This window comes from Sardina pilchardus, chromosome 24 (assembly GCF_963854185.1).
Source record: "Sardina pilchardus chromosome 24, fSarPil1.1, whole genome shotgun sequence".
NCBI classification, from domain to species: domain Eukaryota; kingdom Metazoa; phylum Chordata; class Actinopteri; order Clupeiformes; family Clupeidae; genus Sardina; species Sardina pilchardus.
In genome coordinates, this window is record NC_085017.1 from 26394033 (window position 1) to 26416964 (window position 22932).

Sequence of the window (22932 nt, forward strand, 5' to 3'; positions counted from 1 at the left end):
TCATTTCTGGGGGTTGGTGTTTATTATTATGGGCTTCCTGTTGACATAAGTGGCCCAGTACGCCAGGTTGAAAACAAAAAAAAGGATCGGGAAGATTATTCTGGAAATTTTGTCAACTTTGCTGACTTGGTTGTAGGATTTAATGCCTCCCTCTGGGACATATTCGCCATCCATCCTGGGTAGCCGCAAGGGCGCCACTGTAGGCCCAGGGGGCGTCTGCACTGCGCTCTTGGCTATGGTGGTCAGCCCAGGGTCCTTGGACACGTTCATTGTGTAGGTGGTGCCCACGATGTTGAACGTGTTGTTTGTCTTCTTGGCGAGGGAGGCTGACTCTCTTCTCTGAAAGGAATTAAGCCATAAACAGGACACTATCAGTAAGATGTCTAAGAGGGTCATTATTCAGATCACCTCCATAGGGAGGAATGTCAGAAAAAATAAATTCCATTGCCCTGGAAAAACCTGCAATGCCCTGAAAACACAGGTACTATCTTACAAGAGCCAGCTTAGTAGGGGAAACGTTGCCGAGCAAAGCAGCTTGGTATAACACCGCGTTGAATGATCCAATCATATTTGTCCGTGTTTAACTTCAAGCCTTTGAGCTGTTCCCTCAGTTGTTGTGGCCAACCAAGCAAAACGCAACAACTTCACATCATGTCTAAAGCTGTGATCAAAAAGAAGAGATGTATTTACTTGAGACAGCCTGAAGACAGGTTTCAATAGGCTTTTAAATTTTGCAAAAATAAGCCCCGAATAGTTCTTTGCACAGATAAAAACATTCGGTAGCTTTATTCATTTTGTTTACCATGTTAGTAGATTTTCCTTTTTTTGTCAACACCATTTCTCAGGCAGTTCTTTGTGAAAACTACAAACAGACCTCACATTGACAGAAAATGTATGAAATGTGAATACTTTCCCTGTTAAGTAGTATTTTGCCTACAGGTATTTTTAAACTCAAATCTCCTCCAAACTAAAAAGTCCAAACAATTGGGGAAAAAACATTTTCCATCTCTGGTTGTGACTGATCCTAACCAGTTAGCATACAGCACAGTACAGCACATTTACTGTATACATATATATTTGAGCACATTTACTGTATACATATATATTTGATAGGAGAACCACAACACAAATTACCCAACTTACTTATTATTCAACTTAATTGTAAGGTTTGTACAATGTCTGTGTGGTCCCCTTTCATGCTAAGCTCCATCATACAGCAGAAACCTTCACTTTCACCGGAAATGGCAACAATGACAAACCAATTGAACGAAAAGATTCAATCTTTTTTTTCTTCATTTGCGTAGCAAATGTAGCAGACCAAAGCTTTCAAAACTACCAAAAATGTACCATATTTACAAGCATAACATGTCAAATACAATTCAATGCAAAAGGACAAACTGAATAGAAAAACCGTCAGTGAAAAACAAAACCAAAAAGAGAGTGCAAGGAGTGAATAGAAGATCTGTATTGTGATCACCATATCTAAGAGCACATTAGAGTAAAAGTGTACTCAGTTGACAGATGGAGGTGGATGGCATGGGTGTAAGTGTGCCAATTGTGTCTAGCGCAATTTTGAGTCTCTACAGATGTTCTATGCGAGTTCCAAAAATAGTCTCTGACTGATGTGAAACTCAGAGCAGTTTCACAGGCATAGAGTGTCCTTTTAGAACAGTTTGTCTCACACCAGGCCTATGCTGGCCAGCCATCAGGAGGTGCGGTCCACCCTGCGGAAACTCTGCTGACAGATGGGCGAGGGGTCACCGAGATGACCCAGAGCTGGGCGAGCCTGATAAAGCTGCGGAGAACAGACAGCGGTGGGTCGGGCAGGGTGGCGAAGATCCATCAGACACGTGACATTCCGCGTCACGACGGGCTCTCTTTTTGCGTTCGCCACTTGTTTTTGGTCTACTGTAGGACAAAAATCCGTTGGCAAAGGCAAAAGTGACACGGTTGCACATTCCTGTGCCATTTCACGGCTAATTTCATAATAACCTGCCACTGTGTCTGGGGTAGGTCACCTCTATACCCATGTTGTAGATGTAGTCCTTCACTGCGTCTGGAGCAGGACAGTTGGCCAAGCCCATTAGCAGCCCTCACACGCATACAGAAACCTGTGACATGTGTTCCACCCTGCATGCTAAATGCAGCAGGCTTGGTAAGGTACGTGGCCAGTGCCACCTCCCTGGCGAGTCTATCTACTTCGCAAACAGAGGCTGTTATAATGGCTGAGTTTGTCCTTGCTGATTATTACTTGATTTGAATGGAAAGGCATTCACATGCAGGGGGTCTTTAAATTCCTTGAGGTCTGCTTAAAGTGTTGTGCAGCCCACACAAAGATTCTGAAGCATATCGCCAGCAAGAATCTACAATCAGTGTCATTGAAATATTATTAATTAGGCTTTTCCCCAGTTGCTGAGTCAGGTTTGCCTGCACAAAGAAGCTCCAATATTGACATAAATAATTTGCTAGAGTTGGCACTGCATTGTCTCTGCTTGCATAGACTGTTTCAGTACAATTCGGGTTCTTGTCTTGGGTTTGATAAGGTCTTGCAGATGTGAGCCAAATCCAAGTCACAAGGTCTGACTATGCACTGCTTGTTGCAGTGCCCTTTTCTCCTTACTGTCCTGCGGGTCACTAAAGGTGAGTGTCTCAGCATTGCACAGAGATGTTTCTGCTTCACACCTAAAGGGAATGGCAGCTGTTATAGGTCAGAGTTCATCTCCAGAAATGTGTGAGGTCTTTGAGTTTCACCAATCCAAACTAAATGACAAATGCCAAGTCGGAATATAACACCACATTTCGGTGCCATTGATCTTTCCACGGCTGAAGCGCCCTTGAGCAAGGCACCTAACCCCTCACTGCTCCCCAAGTGCTGCTGTAGCAGGCAGCTCACTGCTCCGGGTTATCGTGTGCTTCACCTCATTGTGTGTGCACTGTCCTGTGTGTGTTCACTAATTCACGGATTGGGATAAATGTAGGGACCAAATTTTCCTCAGGGGATATATATTTTCGGAGTGTCTGTTTGCATAGTGGATAATGGATCAAGCTGCATTTTGTGTTATATGTATATTTATGTACTGCTATATAGAAAATAAGCACTTTTTAATGATTGCACTACTGGTTTGATGCAAAACTGCATTTTGTAGTACTGGTTGTACTTACTTTTTCAACATGTGATGTGTGATATGTTAGATGTATGAGACTGTGATGTTAACATCAAATGCTGCTGTCTTTTATGGAATGGAATGACGTGTGAAGAAGAATATCCTTTATAGGACAATAAAGACTCTATCTATCTAAAGTTGAATCTAATCTGAATCTAATCCATAACATCTAGACAAGCTGAATGGGACCTGTGATCTAGTTCTGTGGCACTGAGGTCCTGCTACCTCTTCAGTCTGAAGGAGGGCTGAGGTGGGTCAACATCCCTCATTACCACAGCGTTCCACTTCTCCACCTGATGTGCCACCTTTGATGTTGCACCCAATCTTGGCCTCCTTTGTTCCTTTCACTTATTCACACTTGTACACTTACCAGGAGGCTTTATTTATGTATTTATTTTATGTATCTATTATTATGATATATATTTTTTATATTATTATTATTATTTAAATATATTTGTTCCTTTGACCATTTACAGACAGGGTGGGAAAATGTAAGATGTGTAACTACATGTGGATTATAGTCCATAAATGATTGATTTAAACAATAAAGTGTGTATATATATATAAAGCAATCTTGACCTTCTGACACCCTTAAAGTCTATTAATAATCCACAAGCTCTACTATGGACACACAGTATGCGCATGAATCAAAAGGTGGACTAATTGGACATGGCATTATGTTACAAAAAAAACAAAACAAAACAAAAAAACAATGCTTATTTCTGAAATGGTTATAAATGCTCAAAGACTTGCTGATGCTTCTGATTTGTAAATAGAGTTTGGCATTCTTCACTCGTAGTCTTGTCAAAGTCAATGAACAATCCATTTGGACAAAACGAGGCTTATTTTAAGAACTATGTCATCAATCATACGATATTCTAGCTCTTGAAATTTGAGGAACGACAGCTGTCAAGAATGAAGTCTATTGCAGTGAAGTGAATCCTATTGGTGGTGAGGCTGCTGTATACTTTATGATCGGTGCAATTCTCCATGGACCATTTATTAGAAATGCCATGAGTGCTGGAACACTTAAAAATTCCAGACCATATAGTCTGCTGCAGCTAGATGGAGAACTACCATCTGCCTTGTATCATCCAGTTCAAACGGTCCTGCATGTGCAATATGGTGTTAACAATTTCAGCGATAGTTTGCAAATGCAAAACAACATCGAGTACGTTTTCAGAGCTAACATTATCTTTTTCTTTAATACAAAAGTAATGCAGACTTACTCTCATCTCTTGGGCCTCTTTCTTGCCATCCCATGCCCAGCTGCGCTTGGTGAAGTAATTCACGGTGGCAAACTCGATGAGTGCGGAGAAGACAAAAGCATAACAGACTGCCATGAACCAGTCCATGGCCGTGGCATATGCTACTTTGGGCAGTGAGTTTCTGGCACTGATGCTCAGGGTGGTCATGGTCAACACCGTGGTCACACCTAGACACAACGTTTGGGGGGAAAAAAACGGTTAAGTTTGAAGGTCATACAAAGATTGAGGTTGCCCCTGTAATTATTTCTTCGAGGCCACTAGGCTAGCGCTTGTGCACAAACGTGAAAAATAAGACACTGAATGTGCTCGGCTATTATAAATCCATTATCTTAGGGAGAAATGTTAGGTATAACCAGAGGGATAATTGCCAGTTCATTACAAATGGTTCTTTGCCATCCTGTCATTTTTGCAAGGTGTTTTTTTTTTCTTTCTTAAACTAGGGGCTTTTATTGTTAAAGGTGACACAGTCCACACTTTAATTAATTTCCTGAAATAATTGTGCAGAAAGACCCACAGGACAAACTGTCACATTGAAAGTGTCAGCACGCATCTGTGCATGTGTGTACCGGTATGTGTTAAGGTTTGTATGCATGTGTTTTGTGTGTGGTGGTGGTGGTGTGTTAATGAAAAGAGACTCACCAAAAACAGTTCGCGCTGGGACAGACTCCCGGTTGAGCCAGAAAGAGACTTGAGAGAGAATGACCGTCATGATGCATGGGAGGTATGTCTGGATCACAAAATAACCGATTTTTCTTTTCAAATGGAAATATGCTGTCATGACAACATACTCTCCTAGAAGAGAACAGGAAGAGAAACACTCATAAGGACATCATACTGAAATGGTCTAGAAGTGCATGCCAAACTTCAAATACAAAACAGATTATCAAAGACCCTAACCTGTCATAAAGAAAGCAAATGAAAACAGCCTGAAATGCCTCATGAATAAGGTATTCAACATTAAAAAAATGCCTGTATACTCTGACTATAAATCACAATCTGTGTCATATTTATGTTACAGTTCTTCTCAGTCGCATCAGTGCATTTCTCTGAGAAGTCTGAGTTGTACACAGACATTTTGTAAATCCTTGCAAATGACTGTGTACAACTGTCCACTGTTTACATTTAAATTATCAATTGCTTGTGTCATGTGGGTAAAAATGCAACACATTGCGATGTAAAAAAAAAAGTATACTGGTTCTCTGTTGCAATGCAAACAGTGTAGTAAATGTATACTGTAAATATGAATCCTGGCCTACCTCTTACAATCTCCCACATTCAGTAATGTACTGTATATATTTGCTTTTGATACATACAAACTAAGCATTTTGAGCAAGTTATACGCTTCTGCATGTAATCCATGTGGTTGAGAGAAATTCGGTCTGGAGTCACTCCATTGAGAAGTCTCTATGCCCAAAACAGAGGTGTTTGGGCTACTAGTCAAATCGGGCTTTAAACGAGGATGAACAGATGAGCAACAGTGCCTAGTCATTCACATGATCTGCGCGCACTTGAGTTGTTTACAACAAAAATACTGTCGCTAGCAGAGCGGGATGTTTAGATTTTGCTATTGCATCTGTACAAAATATTGACAGCACAATAACTTAAGACTAGAAATGCAATTCCAAGGAATTACCAGTGCATGAAAATGCAAAAATGTGCAGTGAGGACTTTTATTTTGATACAGTTGTGGGCAGAGGAAACAGTGGAACAGGATTTGAAGTCTCAAGAGAGCCAGAATGTATGCTTAAAGCCAGAGACAGGGCGATGCTGCAGGTGGCCTGAACACCTGGCATACTGTAGGATTTTAATTGCTTAACGACCCGATTGTGATGTCATAAAGGCCAAAGGTCTATGGGGACATTTTTAATAGTTTTTTATTTATAGTTTAAAAAGTGTACAAGTTACAAAGTTGAAAAATACATAACAGCCTTCTCCTATTAGAGACCTACGTTGCAAAGTTTGAAAGAAGTTTCTAGGTTAAACGGTTCAAGCTGAATAAAAAAAATGAAATTGGTAAGCGGAATAATAGTAAGGAGCCTAGGAAGAACAGTACAGTGCATGAACACAATGCAAAAATGGACTGACAGCGATGTCGAAGGATGTTGTTGGCTGTTCTCCCTACAGGACAAATTGTTGTTTTGATTGGTTAGGTCTATCCAATTGTGTGCACAGGCATTTGCCCCTCTGTATCAGTTGAAACACACCCCATTACCAAAATACAAATGGACTGATATCAGAATAGAATTCGAGTCTGACTACACCAAGTTACCATATGGTGCAATTTGTATAAATTGTTAAGTGCACTGAATGTTGAGCAGATTTCAATGATGATTTGAGAAATGCACCAAAAGCAACTGGGAAACAAAAACAGTGACAGTTTTGCCACTGGATTGATGTGCTACTGTACCTGTGCTGGAGCTGATGATCTCATTTCCAATGACGTGTCCTAGCAGGTCATACTGATTGAGCCTTGAGCCATCCGGTGCCACAGTGATCGACGTGTCATGGTTCCAGATGTAAATCACCTCGTCGTTGGTGTAGGCATCTGAAAGCATAGTGAAACAAAGTAAGATCATTTTTAGATTCAATCTCCTCCAACTAAACCCCCTTCTGAACATCTCCCTGAACATCATCATCTTGAATTGGATCAATAAAGTGTCTATCTATCTATCAGCTTTTATTAAATCAACATTTAAATACATATCAGATTTGACTACAAGTCAATCAACTGTATACACAATAACAACTAAAACACTTCCCCTTGCAAACACCGACAACACCACAGCTGGCACTGATCAAATCTATTCAGAATTGTCCTTTTGTAAAAGCTGCTCATACAAACAGATACAAATGTGCTAATGCAAAGTGAGGGTTCTGAACAACAGTTTGTATGTTGTGCAGTGAAATGGCTTTATAGGCTAAGACAGAAATCCCTGCATGATGCAATGGTTTTAGCCAATCAAACGCTAAACAGAAACATACTGTATATGCCTGCACACCGTATACTTCCCATGATGGAAAAACAACAGACACTCACAGCTCCCAAATTTTAGGGGACAGGCATGAGCATCCATGGGGAAGTCTTCCAGGTGCATGGGACACTCAGCATGAATGGTTAACCTGCATTGGAAAAGGAGCATGTTATATAATATTCCATATGTTATAATAAACACATTAGAAACCATATGAATCATTATGACAACATCATACCGACAAATACTATAGATGAGAATGTAAAGCAGTTAGTGATAGCAGGGTATTTAAGTATCTTTGGTGATAGCTAATGATCTCTCTTTTTACCCCCAAGGGAGTTCTAAACAACTTTGTGAAAAACAAATCCAGTAATTTCCTGTGTATTAGCCGCATTGTGTATACTGTAAGCCGCAGGGCAGTGTTTTAGTTAAAAAAAATATATATATTACTAATACCATATTAACTGCTCCCATGTATTACATGTAACCCCTCTCCTAGTTACTCTCCACTGGCTCCCTATAGTAGCCAGAATTAAATTTAAATCTCTCACTCTGGCCTATAGGACACTGACTGGATCTGCTCCCAGCTACTTCAGTTCTTTAATCACGATGTACATTCCCAACCGCCCATTGCGATCTTCTGAGGAGCGTCTGTTATGTCGACCAACCATACATGCTAGGTCAAATTGTAGATCCTATTCTTCAGTGGTTCCGTGTTGGTGGAATGAGTTGCCCAGTGCTCTCCGTTCCAGCAACAGCTTTGGATCTTTTAAGAGGGGTCTTAAGGCATATTTATTTAATATGCACTTAGTCCTTTGAGTTTGTGATGTGTTATGGTTTGTATAATAGTATTGTTTTGCTATAATTTGTCTATTGATAGAATTTAGAATTTATTTTGCTATTGTCCTTAAATTTAGCCATACCATGCTTTAGTTATTATTATTATATATAATTAACTGAGTGACTTATTACAGTGCATGAAAATGCACTGTACTGTTCTTCCTAGGCTTCTTATTACAGTGCATGAAAATGCACTGTACTGTTCTTCCTAGGCTTCTTATTCTTCTTCTTCTAACGCACGCAATTCAGCTTCAACCGCTTAACGTAGAAACTCCATTCAAACTATGTCGCGTAGGTCTTACTTACGCGATGTGTGCTTTGTATTTTTCAACTTTGTAACTTTTATACTTTTTAAACTATTAGTTAAAAACTATTACAATTTCCCCCATAGACTTAACATTGCTCATTATGACATCACGGCAGCAATTAGAATCTTACGCCAGGTGGCCGGCCACCTGGGCACCAACTGTCAGTTTCTCTCAGGCTTTACAATCTCTCTGAAGACTACATATTCTGTTCCCCTGTATCCTCTGCGCACAACAGTATCAAAATAAGTCCTCCTAATTCCATCCAACTTTATATCCATTCATCTTCTTCAAACCATTCACTCATCCACCCATTTTAAACAGTCTGCCTATAAACATCAATTAGACGCTCTACATTCAACTTTTAAACAATCTACTCTGTCTCAGGCTGGCTCTCTTAAGACTAGCCAGTTAAATTGATTACACCTGTATTTGTATCCACTACTCTCAGTAGAGAGCTGTGTCTCTCCATTCTACAAGAATATAAGGCACATTCCATCCAACATTCTATCCATTCCTCTTCTTCAGACCATTCACTCATCCACCCATTAAACTGTCTATCAACATCTATTAAACAATCTGTCTATCAACATCCATTAAACTCTCTGTGTCTATCAACATTAATTAGACTATCTACATTCAACTTTTAAATTATTTACTCTGTCTCAGGCTTTAAGAGTACTCTGGCTCTCTTAAGACTAGCCAGTTAAATTGATTACACCTGTGTCAACTACTCTCAGAGAGCTGTATCAGTGTCTCTCTTAACAAGAATATAAGGCACATTCCATCCAACCTTCTATCCATTCATCTTCTTCAGACCATTCACTCATCCACCCATTAAACTGTCAATCAATATCTATTAAACAATCTGCCTATCAACATCCATTAAACTATCAACATTAATTAGACTATCTACATACAACTTTTAAAGTATTTACTGTGGGTCCCTCTCAAGCAGCGTTTATATGTCCTCCCTCGCTCCTCGATCCTCAATGATCTACATAAAGAAAGATAGAAGAAGGGCTAGACTATCCCATTGTTGCCGCTCCATCATTCTTTATGTAGATCAGTGAGGAGCAAGAGAGGACGCGTAAACGCTATATGAGAGGCACCTTCTGTCTCAGGCTTTACGCATACAATCTCATTAAGACTACAGATCCTGTTTCACTACTTCCTCTGTCCACAACTGTTTCAAAATAAAGGTCCTCACTGCAATAACACACTATTAAATCATTTAACCATTGAAACTACTCAACTATTGAACTGTTCAACCATTCCAACTGTCAGTTATCATCCACTATGCCTCCAGTCAACTACATGAAACCTCCATGTACCTAGCAACCAACATAGCAACCATTAAAATTCAGTGTTTATGACCGTTTCCATAGCAACCAACATGATTATGCTGCAGTAACTTCTTGTTTCCTGATAGTGGCCACCATGGATACCCTAGCAACAAATGTTTCAAAATAAAAGTCCTCACTAGCAAGTTAGCTAGTTAGCATGGTTAGCATTGTTAGCATTTTTAGCATAACTGCAAAAAATCATCAACTAAGTTAGCTAATCAACCTGGTTAGCATTGTTAGCAAATGTAGCATTGTTAGCATTACTGCTAGAAATCATCGGTTAAGTTAGCTAATCAACCTGGTTAGCATTGTTAGTAAAGTTAGCATTGCTAGCATAATAAGCATTTTTAACGTAACTGCTAGAAATCATTAGCTAAGTTAGCTAATCAACATTTTAACATGAATAGAAATCATTAGTTAAGTTAGAACTGGAACGTTTCATCTTTAAACTGTCTACCTTCACACTATCAACTCTCTGTAAACTATGCAACCACCATGTTTACCCTAGCTACACCTTAGTAACCATATCTACATTATCTATCTATTTTTGCATTTTCATGCACTGGTAATTCCTTGGAATTGCATTTCTAGTTATTACAGTGCATGAAAATGCACTGTACTGTTCTTCCTCGGTCTTCTTCTTCTTCTTCTTCTTATTATTCTTCTTCTAACGCACGCAATTCAGCTTCAACCGCTTAACGTAGAAACTCCATTCAAATTTTGTCGCGTAGGTCTTACTTACGCGATGTGGGCTTTGTATTTTTCAACTTTGTAACTTTTATACTTTTTAAACTATTAGTTAAAAACTATTACAATTTCCCCCATAGACTTAACATTGCTCATTATGACATCACGGCAGCAATTAGAATCTTACGCCAGGTGGCCGGCCACCTGGGCACCAACTGTCAGTTTCTCTGGCTTTAAGCATACAGTCTCTCTGAAGACTACACATATCCTGTTAAACTGTTTCCTCTGTCCAAAACTGTTTCAAAATAAAAGTCCTCAATGCAATTATACACTATTAAATCATTTAACCATTGAAACTACTCAACTATTGAACTGTTCAACCATTCCAACTGTCAGTTATCATCCACTATGCCTCCAGTCAACTACATGAAACCTCCATGTACCTAGCAACCAACATAGCAACCATTAAAATTAAGTGTTTATGACCGTTTCCATAGCAAACAACATGATTATACTGCAGTAACTTCTTGTTTCTTGATAGTGGCCACCATGGATACCCTAGCAACAAATGTTTCAAAATAAAAGTCCTCACTAGCAAGTTAGCTAGTTAGCATGGTTAGCATAGTTAGCATTGTTAGCATAGGTAGCATTTTTAGCATAACTGCAAAAAATCATCAACTAAGTTAGCTAATCAACCTGGTTAGCATTATTAGCAAATTTAGCATTGTTAGCATAGTTAGCATTTTTAGCATTACTGCTAGAAATCATCGGTTAAGTTAGCTAATCAACCTGGTTAGCATTGTTAATAAAGTTAGCATTGCTAGCATAATTAGCATTTTTAGCATAACTGTTAGAAATCATTACCTAAGTTAGCTAATCAACATTTTAACATGAATAGAAATCATTAGTTAAGTTAGAGCTGGAATGTTTCATCTTTAAACTGTCTACCTTCACACTATCAACTCTGTAAACTATGCAACCACCATGTTTACCCTAGCTACACCTTAGTAACCATATCTACATTATCTATCTATTTTTGCATTTTCATGCACTGGTAATTCCTTGGAATTGCATTTCTAGTTAAACTTCTTCTTCTAACGCTCGCAATTCAGCTTCAACCGTTTAACGTAGAAACTTCATTCAAACTTTGTTGCGTAGGTCTTGCTTATGCCATATGTGCTTTGTATTTTTCAACTTTGTAACTTTTATACTTTTTAAACTATTAGTTAAAAACTATCACCATTTCCCCCATAGACTTAACATTGCTCATTATGACATCACGGCAGCAATTAGAATGTTACCCCAGCTGGTCAGCCACCTGGGCACCAACTGTCAGTTTCTCTCAGGCTCCTCTCTGAAGACTACATATTCTGTTCCCCTGTATCCTCTGTGCACAACAGTATCAAAATAAGTCCTCCTAATTCCATCCAACTTTATATCCATTCATCTTCTTCAAACCATTCACTCATCCACCCATTCTAAACAGTCTGCCTATCAACAACATCAATTAGACGCTCTACATTGAACTTTTAAACAATCTACTCTGTCTCAGGCTGGCTCTCTTAAGACTAGCCAGTTAAATTGATTACACCTGTATCTGTATCCACTACTCTCAGTAGAGAGCTGTGTCTCTCCATTCTACAAGAATATAAGGCACATTCCATCCAACATTCTATCCATTCATCTTCTTCAGACCATTCACTCATCCACCCATTAAACTGTCTATCAACATTTATTAAACAATCTGTCTATCAACATCCATTAAACTCTCTGTCTATCAACATTAATTAGACTATCTACATTCAACTTTTAAATTATTTACTCTGTCTCAGGCTTTAAGAGTACTCTGGATCTCTTAAGACTAGCCAGTTAAATTGATTACACCTGTGTCAACTACTCTCAGAGAGCTGTATCAGTGTCTCTCTTAACAAGAATATAAGGCACATTCCATCCAACCTTCTATCCATTCATCTTCTTCAGACCATTCACTCATCCACCCATTAAACTGTCAATCAATATAAAACAATCTGCCTATCAACATCCATTAAACATTCTATCTATCAACATTAATTAGACTATCTATATACAACTTTTAAAGTATTTACTGTGGGTCCCTCTCAAGCAGCGTTTATATGTCCTCCCTCGCTCCTCGATCCTCAATGATCTACATAAAGAAAGATAGAAGAAGGGCTAGACTATCCCATTGTTGCCGCTCCATCATTCTTTATGTAGATCAGTGAGGAGCGAGAGAGGACGCGTAAACGCTATGAGAGGCACCTTCTGTCTCAGGCTTTAAGCATACAATCTCATTAAGACTACAGATCCTGTTTCACTACTTCCTCTGTCCACAACTGTTTCAAAATAAAGGTCCTCACTGCAATAATACACTATTAAATCATTTAACCATTGAAACTACTCAACTATTGAACTGTTCAACCATTCCAACTGTCAGTTATCATCCACTATGCCTCCAGTCAACTACATGAAACCTCCATGTACCTAGCAACCAACATAGCAACCATTAAAATTAAGCGTTTTTGACCGTTTCCATAGCAACCAACATGATTATACTGCAGTAACTTCTTGTTTCCTGATAGTGGCCACCATGGATACCCTAGCAACAAATGTTTCAAAATAAAAGTCCTCACTAGCAAGTTAGCTAGTTAACATAGTTAGCATTGTTAACATAGTTACCATTTTTAGCATAACTGCTAGAAATCATCGGTTAAGTTAGCTAATCAACCTGGTTAGCATTGTTAGTAAAGTTAGCATTGCTAGCATAATAAGCATTTTTAGCGTAACTGCTAGAAATCATTAGCTAAGTTAGCTAATCAACATTTTAACATGAATAGAAATCATTAGTTAAGTTAGAACTGGAATGTTTCATCTTTAAACTGTCTACCTTCACACTATCAACTCTCTGTAAACTATGCAACCACCATGTTTACCCTAGCTACACCTTAGTAACCATATCTACATTATCTATCTATTTTTGCATTTTCATGCACTGGTAATTCCTTGGAATTGCATTTCTAGTTTGATTGCTATTCTCATTTCACTGTTTTATTTCTCATTAGGTTAGTGCTTAAAATTATTGTTTTACTGATAATATTACTATTCTCCCTAGTTTGTAATTGTTCACTGTTAATTTAATTTGTATTGTTATTTATTTGTATGTCGCTTTGGACAAAGGCGTCTGCTAAATAACCATAGCCATAGCCATAGCCATAGCCATGTATTAGCAGCCCATAGCTGAAGAAATTAGCAAAATCAGTGTAAAAGCCGCGGCTAATAGTTGGGAAATGACGGTAGGATACTGTAAACTCACCTCATGGTGTAGAGCAGGGTGCCATTGTCCACCAACCGTAACAGTTTATTGGGAGTTGTCATATTGTGGGCCACTGACTTCTTCCCATTGTGGAAGAATGTGTCCGGTGTCCATATTTTACTGGCCAACAGGTTGTTCAGAGGCAAAATCTGCATGGGTCCGTCAAATTTTAGTCTATCATCTCTCCAGGTCTGGCGGAAGAAAACATCAATGGTATACTCCTGGAGAAACAGAAGAAGAGGAAAAAAAGGAAGTCAAAGTCAAGTCTGTCCACAACAGACTTGCCTCCAAGTACACAGATGTCTAATGCTGACCCTGCTCCCAGACGGCCCACAAGCCACGTTTGGCCTGAAAAGCTATTCTCACTGATGAACGGCTACACCAGCCTAAAGGGAGGTTGCTTCTGTCCTCTAGCCTGGTTGTGAATTAATATTTTGCCATTATAAATCATATCCATCATCTCTATGCTAACAAAAGAGAGTAACAGAAGCCTAATACTAAACACCTTAGTTAGAGTATTGTACTTCTTTAGTAGTCTACATTTGAATACCTTAACACCGATCAAATCTATGCTATTTCCGACTCATAAATGATCCAAAGTGGCCTTTTACACGCCGCTATTACATTTCTGCAGTGGCCTTTCATTAAATTTTTTTTACTGTACTCCTATTCTCAACAGCCTCTCCACTTTGCCTTGGATACAGATTATCTCTCAGTATGCATTTTTCTACCCACCCACGTCTATGGAGTCAATTATCGTTAACTTAATACACTCGCTGTCAACTCATAATGACCATATGAATGACCCTTTTTCCTTAGGCTTTTAAGTATTCATTGCGAACGCCGTCTACACTGTAATAGGAAGGAGACTGCGATATAGCTTCTGGATATGGTTTTGTAACTCAGTATTACTCATATTTAATTGTCCCTGCAGCACAGAGACATCCATTTAAACCCTGGGACCACTGAGTCGGTGGGCTTGTGGGGGAGAGGGTTGTGCTGACAGCTGTCCCTCAGCTAGGTCAGGCTGACTAGGGCACGCTCGGGTGTCTGTGCGACTGCCAAGGTGAGCAGACGCCATTAATGACTAGCAATCAACCTCAGGGATGTTCTCGCATGACCCTGCTGTTGCTAAGGAAACGCTCCTGCCCCTGGCTCCCATAATGGGATATGTAAGAAACCCCCCATGCACATTTAGATGCTGCAGCTGTTCCTTTGTTTCTCCGCGCACCGAACAGGAGTACAACAACACGCCTGACAGCCACTTCAGCACATTCCAGTCATCCTCTTCACCTAAACCAGGGGGACTCTATTGATCTCCATCTTCTGGGATTGCTGAACAGACCCCTGCATTGATTGAAGACCGGGCAGCTCCACAAGGATGGCCATTTTTTTTTAGTGATGTTAACCGAGAGGCACTCCCTCTGCCCTCTGACAAATCCGAGTAATAGATTATAGGAGAATGAGCATCAGGATGTAAGGGCTTACAGCAGGCATCTGTATCTAGCTATCGAACACTGACTTGTGCATGCTAATTGCTATGAACCAATCAGTGAGGCTCGTATCGCCAACCACTGCCAACCATACAACTGACTTAAAAAGGGGGCATGCCACAGAAAACCATTTTTTTCTTGTTGGCTTTGAAATAAGATATGTTGATTCGACTAGAGGATGTACCAGGCTTTTCAAATTGGACTGTTCCCTTCTCTGCCTATAATGGCAGAGAGGAAATGGTCATAGAACACAAACAAATTCAACATTGTATCATTTCAACACAGTACTGTATTTTACATACTGTAGTATTGTTTCAACATCACACCTACTGTCAGTGATTATGCTTCAATAAAAAAACCTTGGCCTTTAATATTGTAATATTTGCAAAACAGTGCACAGTTGTATTGTAGAACATTCGATAAGCATTATTACTGGCCACAGTTTGCTGGAGAATATTGGTAACATGCCACCACTTACCATGTCTGTATCTGACACTGGTCCAAAACTGGTGACATAAATGTTGGTTCCCACCTCTGTGACTGTTTCTGTTTTGCAAAAAAAAAAGAGAGCATGTAAAACAGGTTACATCAGATTTATAACAGCAGAGAGTGAAAGGTCACAGTCTTCTTTGTCATTATGTCCAACATATCCAGGACAGGGCTATGTGCGTAGGCTTGCCAAGGCTGCTTGTATTCACATCTTCACTGAGAGGCAATTAACATGACATTAGTAAGCTTCACCAAAGAGCACATTAGGTATATAGGGGAGTTAGAGATAAGCTGTTCTTTGAATTCTGGTGAGCGGAATTCGTATCCACTATGAGTCTTGCATGTAGAACGGTTGCATGTGCACTGTTTTATCACGATGTATGTACACTGTGTTTCATCTTGATTCTGATTCTCTTTTCTCTTATTTCCCTCGTTTTCTATTGCTACAGTAAATCCAGCAGATTCCGTGCAGACAGGTGCTCCCTTATGAGCTGTGTCCTGCATGCCCAAGGTTTCTTCCTGTCCACCAACACGTTAAGTGCTTACACAATAGGCGGTTCACTCTGTGTAAAGCATCTGTCAAATGTTATTGATGATATATAAATCAATACAATATAATTGAATTGATGTGAAAAGACAAGGTTTTTAACCTCCAAGGCCAGGTCGAAGTCGGTTGTCGTAGCCATCCAGCAGCCTGTCCAAGATCCTGGTGAAAATTGTGATGTTGTCCTTGCTGTCATCGGGAAGGGGCTCTCTATGCCCGGGCACAACTCTGTTTGAAAAATGAGATAGTAATAATGAGTTAGAGATAAAGGCTATGGAGGCAAAGCAGAGACAGAAATAAGGCTTGTTTAGCATCTTACCCTCTGGCCTTACTTAATAATTAGCTTTTTGACTTCATCCACTTTTTTTCCCTCAAATTTACTGCATGTTAGCTCATGCAACAATCCCTTCTGGGGCAATAGCTTCTCCCCTCTCTTCCTCAGTGTTCCACGTCATATTTTTAGCTATTTCCCTCCCTCCTTCCCCTGTTAGAGGTCATGATTCTTGAGTTCATATTTTGAATCTCAAGGATTTATGCAAACAGAGAAAGCATGCTTTGCAAGGTCTCTGGCCGGGGGTCCTTCAACAGCCTCACCAGGGACTGCGCAATTCGCTCTATACAGAGGGATCATGCAGGGATTCTGAAAACACATCCCGCACATTTCCTGAGGGAAGCCAGGAGGTAAAATTAGAGGAAGTGGGATAAGTAAGCATACCATGGGCTTAAAATGTGCTCTGCATAAGCAAACCGAAATGCTACATTGAATCTTAAAATCCCCATTTATTATTAGTCATTTCATATAAACAGTGCATTTTCTAATATTGAACATACAGTAGTTGTTGAATAATGTTGAATTTTATCCAGCGCCAGCGCAAAAATGAATTCAAATGAATGCATTTGAGTTCAGTGACATCAGATGAAAAGAAAAAGACATTGTGTAACTAAGTGTGAGAAAATAAGGCTTGTTTTCTTCATTAAAAAAGTGTTTTGTCCATTTCAACAAATTGATTTGCCTATCTAAAGAGTCATGTTGTCCTGTTAAAGCAGATAAAAGAGACTATGGTTTAACCATGTGGTGTTGTGATGAAATAAGCCCATCTGGTCGGTCAGAAAAGTAAGCCAGGCAGCTATAAGTGAAGCCTTGAGGAAGCTGACAGACAGGAGTACAGAAGCTGACGGAATAAGAATAAAATGCAACGCTAAATATCCACAGACAGCATTGCGCTGTGGCTCATTCGTCATAATGAGACTGAGGAACAAAGAATCTGTGTTGGAGGATCCATTGAAAGCTGCCAGAAGCAAACACACCATAATAACCCAAATGTCGTGACATGAGACGTAAGCTGCATAAGGTACTAGATTGGTATGGGAGGTAGAGAGGCTTAGTCTGCATTTTTGACACCCTCCTTATGAATTTCCATTTTTATATGCTATTAGTTATTAAGTGTCTCAGTAATTTGGATGAAAGTGTAGTTACACATATAGACCCCAGTAACAGTTTGTGTGTGAATGGTGTTTGCTTGCAGTTTTGTAAATGTTTTTCATAGAATACATGGCATTACACCATGTTGTTATTCAGAAATTAAGCCAATATAAATCAAAATGTGTCATTACTGTTGCTAGGTTGTTAACACAGAAACAGCTTACATTTTCCCATTGACTGGCTCTGCACAATGATTGTAACATCAGGACCATAAACAACGACAAGATAATGAGTTAATGAGCAAATATTTGATACTTGAAGTCAGCAAAATGGCAATCAGCAAATGGCTATCCTGGCAAATCCAAATACGATGAGTATGAACTACACAGAACATCTGTCCTGATGTGCATGTAGTGTGGCTATAGCAGCTATAGCAACAGAAACTATTGACAACGGAAACTATCAAATATTGATCAACGCACTCACTGCTGTTGAAATATGCATATTCCATCTTCCAAATCTCTTTTAAATATCTTTTCAAATCTTTTTTGGACATCACAGGCCCTATGTTGAATTGCATGTGCTTACAGTAATGGGTGTTGGATGCATCTGGAGAGTGTGCCTTGATGATTATGCCCATGAAACCAGATTAGGGTTAAAGGGATATTCCGCCATTTTTGGAAATGCGCTCATTTTCCACCTCCCCTCGAGCAAAACAATCGATATTTACCTTGTTCCCGTTCATCCAGCCATTCTGTGAGTCTGGCGATACAACTTTTAGCTTCAGCCTAGCATAGATCATTGAATCGGATTAGACCATTAGCTTCTCGCCTGCTAGCTTCATGTTTAAAAGTAACTAAGATTTCTGGTAATTTTCCCATTTAAAACGTGTCTCCTCTCAAGTTAGAAAGTGCAATAAGACCAACTGAAAATGAAACCTGCCGTTTTTCTAGGCTGATTTGACATGGAACTACACTCTCATCTGGCGTAATAATCAAGGCAACTTGCAACCTACTGGCACTACTACTGCTTGTTGTCTATGGGGACTATTTTCAGATGCTGCGTACGATATCACTGCGCCTATGGTACGTTTGCAAGTTGCCTTGATTATTACGCCAGATGAGAGTGTAGTTCCATGTCAAACCAGCCTAGAAAAATGGCAGGTTTCATTTTCAGTTGGTCTTATTGCACTTTCTAACTTGAGAGGAGACACGTTTTAAATGGGAAAATTACCAGAAATCTTAGTCACTTTTAAACATGAAGCTAGCAGGCGAGAAGCTAATGGTCTAATCCGATTCAATGATCTATGCTAGGCTGAAGCTAAAAGTTGTATCGCCAGACTCACAGATTGGCTGGATGAACGGGAACAAGGTAAATATCGATTGTTTTGCTCGAGGGGAGGTGGAAAATGAGCGTATTTCCAAAAATGGCGGAATATCCCTTTAAGGAAGGCAGTCCAGACCACCCTTATGCAACCATGATCGACTGATGAAATGCTCCTTTGAGTCTAAGTGACCAGCCTCGAAAACAAAATCTATAGTAACAATCACTGTAGATTTAGTTACAAAACCTCCACCGCCAATTTCTGCTGGTTTACAGTATGTTTTGTGGGCAACCCCATTCCATTGCCTCAGCAACATGACATGACAGCAGGAAAAGGCAGTTGAGCAATTCATGAGCGGTTCTGGGTCTGGAGGACTGGAGAGTATTAACCGAATGTGCTGTAATTGCAATAGAAGATAATGGCTGCCGAGGTGTCTCGATATGCACAATTAATGGACAAGGTGAGGGAAAGAACTTCATCATGACACAAAGCAAAGTTTCCTCCACCTTGTTCATTAATTAGATAATCTGGACACCTCGAGGGGCAGCTATTCTGCCATTCCTGTAGGCCTATGTAGGCAATATGCATGCATGGATAGCACACAAAGCTCACTTTAAAAAGAAGCTAACCCGCTCAGAGTTTGTTGTATATTTTCTTTATTCACAGCACAGATTCCAGACCAAAGATTGATCACTAGCTGGACATTTTTTTAGAAATGAGGAAGTTTCTTCTCTCTGGCAGCCATTTTGGTAAGCTCAAGTGTCATCATTGAGGCTTACTACCATGGAAAACATGCAACATTATCCTGAATTTTGCATGTTTACATGTAAATAAACCAAATAGGCCTTCTACTGTATGTCTACACCATTTGAACTGACATGTTTGGCGAACATTATGTTCACAGTTATGGTTCTTAGTAGACGTTTTAAGGTAAATTAACATTATGTTGAGTTGAATATGAACATCAGCTGCTGGAGTGACTTCAGTCAAACATTACTTAGGTCTAGCAATAGCCTAATCTCTTATGTGCCAGTGTTTAAGCAGGTCTGGAATAAGGATTGTGTAATTAAACTGATAATGTAATCAGGTTACGTATAACCTATAAGTCAGTATAACGTTAGCTAAGATTGTTTGCTTGCTAACTTAACAGTAGGCTACCTGGGGTGGGTTGGATATAGAGAATCAACAGCCCCCTGTCAGCAAATCAGGGATATAACCATTTATAACTGTATTGATGGGCGACTATTTTCAATCTACATGTAAGTGATGGAATGTGATGTAGTGATAGTGGTCTTCTGTACAGCAAGGAAACAAGGAGAGGAACTAACTTTAACAGAAAATGTGACCAATAGGGCTACTATTCCAAACTGACATACAAACATAAATAAACTTGGAACCACATCACCTTTGATACATTTGAAAGAGAAATTCAGGAAAACAAGATGAGGTTTTTATATGGAGCAGCGGAGATGGATATGGAGGTTTTACGGAAGGTAAATAACTCACCCAGTTTGAGTGCTTGGGTCAAGTAGCATCAGAGACAGCCAGACTGCTGGAATGAGTTTGGCAAGAAGCGTTTGCTGCCTGCAAGCCATGCCACTAGGCTTATATGGACTCTGCAAACAAACTAGGAAAGAAAAACAAATGTATTAGATTATGGATACATTGGGTACCAGTATGCTCTCTATCGTGTCATTATCTTATTCAACAGTGAGCGATCATGTGAACAGAAATCAAAACAATTATGTTGTAGAATCAGGACCTGATTGTACTTTGCTGAATGTACACACATAATATAAATCAATTCAGCATATGTGCCGCTTGTTTGTTATGATCTGTGTGGAGGATGGATGGAGATGCAAGAGCTCCTCCATCTTTAGAGGTCCAAAATTAACCAATGTTGCATAAAATGCCTTTAAACCCTTTGTGGAATTTGACTGAGAGTTCATCCATGACAAAAATACCAAAGTCCCAAGTCTCTCTTACAAACCGTGAACAAAGAATGGTACAAAAATACCATCTGAACAGTAATTCAAACAAAACATACTTTCGCCAACCCTGAAAGTGAAATCTGTTTCAGAGTCAATTATGTCTATTCATGTCACTCCTCCATCACTATCCAGAATACTCCCTCATTCCATCTCCATCTCCCATTCCTCCCTCTGTTCTCCCCTTTGATCCTCTATTCTCATATCTTTCTGCTCTTATGCAAACCTGGAGATTTATGTTAATGAGGAAGGCGATGGTTTCGAAGAACTCCAGACTGTCAACCAAAGTAATGCATTCTTTGTTCTTAAAGAAAATAGGCTGTGAATGACAACATAAACAAAAAACATAAGTGTTTGTAAAATGTTTCTACTGCAAATACATTTATTATCTAGCTCTGTCAGTTTCCCTTTATCCTTAAATAATGTCTCTACCTTGACCACCTTTGCTAACTCTCATTTCATTTTAAGGTCACCCTATACTCTTCTGTCCTGTTTTTATCCATTCCGTTCTCTTTTCGTTTTTGCTCCAGCGTGTTTGTCAGGAACTGAATATCTAACTCAGTGTTTCCACACATATATCAATAGTTTGTGTAATCATGTAACCACAAATCTGTCATTGGGACGTTGCTAATGATGTTTGTTCTTAACTTACAGAATCAATAAACAAACAAGGCAGGGGTGAAACAGTGAAGCATGAAAACAAACAACAGAGAGAGAGAGTCAACATTGTTAACTATGGGAGACAAGACCAAATGAATCAGAGTTTATCAAAAGAGCAGCTAAAGAAAACCAGTGCAAAGAGGTCACTGCTTTTTTGTTATTTTAAAAGCTAATATGTAGCAGAACTCAGGCGTTTGGAGAATCCTAAAATGAGACACAAGTAGGCCAGAGTAGTTAAGAAATAGGTATTTGTGACATACAAGAGGAGACAGGCGGTGGATGGCTTTGAAGGTTTAAACTTAAGACCATTTATATTGGGTTTGTAAGAGTATAAGCAGGCACTGCAATTCATGAGGCTAATCTTTTGGTGCGCAAGAACAATGTTTGAAATGTTGAAGTCCTTTTATGTGATATTATGCAATACACTTTGCTGCAGGTAAAAGCTCATGTGTGAATTTACAATTATGCAAAGCATACATGTTGTTGTGGAGTGTAAAACCAGATTTTCATCGATATCAGTTCATAAAACAATTGTTACCATATGTTTTGGCAGTGTTGAGTGTCAGGAAATTAGTTATCATTCAAGTGGTTAGTGAGGGAGGAAGCAGAGGAGTAGAGGAGTTAACATAAATTTCCCTATCATCTGCATAAATCTACCATGATGACGAATCATATGACCAAATGGGAATTAACATAAGGAGGAGTAGGCCAAGAACAGAACCCTCGGGCACACCTTGGTTGAAAGGAGCAATTAGGAATACTGTATGCATAAAAATGTAATGTCTTACTGAAGAATAATGAGAGAAAACAAATCCAGGCATATCAGTGACCAGAAGTGGGTTGTGAGTTCATCGTGGGAGAGTTGAGGGCTGAAGGGAAACCATACTTTAAGTGCTAATGAAGATCGTTAGATTATAGATTAACTGCATGTGGAATTAAAAAAAAAAAAAATTAAAAGGAAGGTGGGGTTGATGAAGATCAGTTCCACATCTGCGTTCTAAGCATTGGGTTTCTTTTTTAAATAAAAGGGCACAGCGCCAGAGGCAAGAGATCTGTTAGCCACAAGAGAAATGACAGCAGATATATCAGAGGGCGTTTTTA

The 22932-nt window shown here is 39.4% G+C and overlaps 1 protein-coding gene across 1 annotated transcript; it reads right to left on the minus strand.

The window, feature by feature from the left end:
• Positions 1-20785, minus strand: gabra3 (gamma-aminobutyric acid type A receptor subunit alpha3). The gene is made up of 9 exons (XM_062528981.1): positions 20690-20785; positions 16543-16664; positions 15882-15949; positions 13911-14131; positions 7470-7552; positions 6840-6977; positions 5072-5224; positions 4394-4599; positions 1-339 (listed from the first exon to the last, which is right to left on the minus strand). Exons 1-9 carry the CDS (start codon positions 20776-20778, stop codon positions 1-3), a joined length of 1419 nt encoding a protein of 472 aa, XP_062384965.1. The 5' UTR covers positions 20779-20785.
• Between the last annotated feature and the right edge of the window lie 2147 nt (positions 20786-22932).